This window comes from Astyanax mexicanus, chromosome 3 (assembly GCF_023375975.1).
Source record: "Astyanax mexicanus isolate ESR-SI-001 chromosome 3, AstMex3_surface, whole genome shotgun sequence".
NCBI lineage: Eukaryota > Metazoa > Chordata > Actinopteri > Characiformes > Acestrorhamphidae > Astyanax > Astyanax mexicanus.
Genome location: NC_064410.1, coordinates 13,126,592 through 13,128,693, shown reverse-complemented (window position 1 = coordinate 13,128,693; position 2,102 = coordinate 13,126,592). Strand labels below are relative to the sequence as shown.

General features: G+C 52.9%; 1 protein-coding gene across 1 annotated transcript; it reads right to left on the bottom strand.

The window, feature by feature from the left end:
* LOC125799425 (uncharacterized) lies at nt 1-1,651 on the bottom strand. Its single transcript, XM_049476099.1, has one exon. It carries the CDS (start codon nt 1,570-1,572, stop codon nt 169-171), a length of 1,404 nt encoding a protein of 467 aa, XP_049332056.1. The 5' UTR covers nt 1,573-1,651; the 3' UTR covers nt 1-168.
* Between the last annotated feature and the right edge of the window lie 451 nt (nt 1,652-2,102).

Sequence of the window (2,102 nt, the reverse complement as noted above, 5' to 3'; positions counted from 1 at the left end):
GGCGGGAGCTGGTAAAGGTGAGGAAGTTGGCCGTGCTAAATAGATCAAAGGAGGGAAAGGGGATTGAAAGAAAAACGTGGAACCGACGAAAACATTGCCATCCTGTCCAGTAAGTTGAAAGAGTGTTAGGGGAAACGGCGTTAAGAATGAGGTCCTGGGATTGGAGAGTCAAATTGTAGAAGGCGTGTGCAGCGGGAAGATGGTGTCCGAATAAGGTGGAACTGGGGTTGGATGAGGGTCTGAGAGTGGAGCCAAGGTCCTGAATTTCTGAAATTGGAAACGAGACAGAGAATCAGCAATGGGGTTAGATGAACCAGGAATGTGAACAGCTTTGAGAATGAACTGATGCATGATGGAGTGCCACGTGAGCCTCTGGAGCAATGGCATTAAGGACGGGGAATTTGACCGACCCTTGTTGATTGCGTTTACTACGGCTAGATTATCAGAGTGTGTGAAAATGACACGTCGCGTCCATTCGTGTCCCCATAGCAGGGCAGCGACGATGATTGGGTAAAGTTCACGAAGCGCGGATGAATCACAAAGATCCGAGGGGAGCTGAAAAAATTCGACAGGCCATTGGGAGGCGAACCATCTGCCGTCGTAGAAACCGCCAAAGCCTGTGGAAGGTGCGGCGTCCGTGAAGAGATGAATATCAACAGGATTAGATACTGCGTCGTTAAAGAAAAACGAAATGCCATTCCAATGAGAGAGGAGTAGGAGCCAGAAACGTATCTCTGCTAGACAAGCCTCATCCAGGGTGACGAACTGAAAGTAGGATGTAGCTGAAGAAGCGAGGAGGAGATGGGAAATGAAAGCGCGACCTTGTGGGATGATGCGCATGGCGAAATTCAGATGCCCGAGAAGCGACAGGAGCTGCTGCTTGGTGCAACGAGGCTGTTGCAGAAACTCTGAGAGAACTTGGGAGATGCGAGTTTGCTTATCGCGGGGAAGAGAAGCCTGTAAGTTGACAGAGTCCAGCAAAATCCCCAAAAATTCGAGCGATGTAGACGGACCAACGGTCTTTACGGCGGACAGCGGAACGCCCAGGCGGTGAAAAACTGATGCTAGGGAGGTGATGCAACGAGCGGGCGGAGAAGACGGGGCGTCGAGGACCAGAAAGTCATCCAGCAGGTGCACGACATAGGGAATGCGACACACGTTGAGCAGGATCCAGGACAGTGCCTCAGCGAAACAGTCAAATATCTTGGGGCTGCTCTTACAGCCGAAAACGAGCCGGGTGGCGAAGTAGTAACGCCCCTTCCAGCGCACGCAAAATAGGTGCCAAAAGTCAGGATGGATGGGTAAGACCTTAAAAGCTGAGACGATATCTGCTTTGGCCATCCAAGTGCCGCGTCCGACGAGTTTGATGAGGGAAATCGCATCATCGACGCGGGCATAGCACAAAGAAAACTCGTCGCTGGGCACCAGGCTATTGACGTAAGGAACAAAAGAGCCATGGGGAGCGGATAAGTCGATGATGAGGCGTTTCTTCCACGAGTATTTGCGCGTGGCAATGCCGATGGGATTAATCCGAAAAGTAGAAAAGGGGGGAGAGGAAAAGGGGCCGACCATGAAACCATCAGAAACCTCCTTGGCGAGGAGAGAGGAGACAACGTCGGGTTCAGATTCTGCTGACAGGAGATTGGGAGCCGAGAAAGAAAAGTCCGGCAATGAAACGAGCCCAGGAGAAAAACCGAAAGTGAAACCATCGAGTAGGTAGCGTACCGATACAGGGTCAGGGTGAGAAGACAGGCAAGCAGCGAGTTCAGGTACGTTTACCGGGGTTGACAGATAGCGGAGCAGTCAGCTCCGCCCGAACTTGGGGGGATGGTGGGGGCAGGAAGGGCGGGCGTGAGCCTGAGCGCAATAGGAGCAGATGTGCAGGAAACGACACGAAGATGCACGGCACCCGTTCGCATTAAAATTATTGCACACAGCCTGAGTCCCAAGAAAATAAAGGCGCCTTCTGCGCGAATCGCGAGAACTGCAGGTAGTGAGACGCGGTGCAGCCGAAGGTGCGCCGGCAAAGGGGAGTGAAAGGAGAGAGGGGGGGGGCAGGAGAAGGAGCGGTGACAGGAGCAGAGATCACCAGTGAGCAGGCT

Excerpts from the sequence above, each read along its gene's own strand:
- LOC125799425 (XM_049476099.1), bottom strand. The coding sequence starts at position 1,572 with ATGGTCGGCCCCTTTTCCTCTCCCCCCTTTTCTACTTTTCGGATTAAT.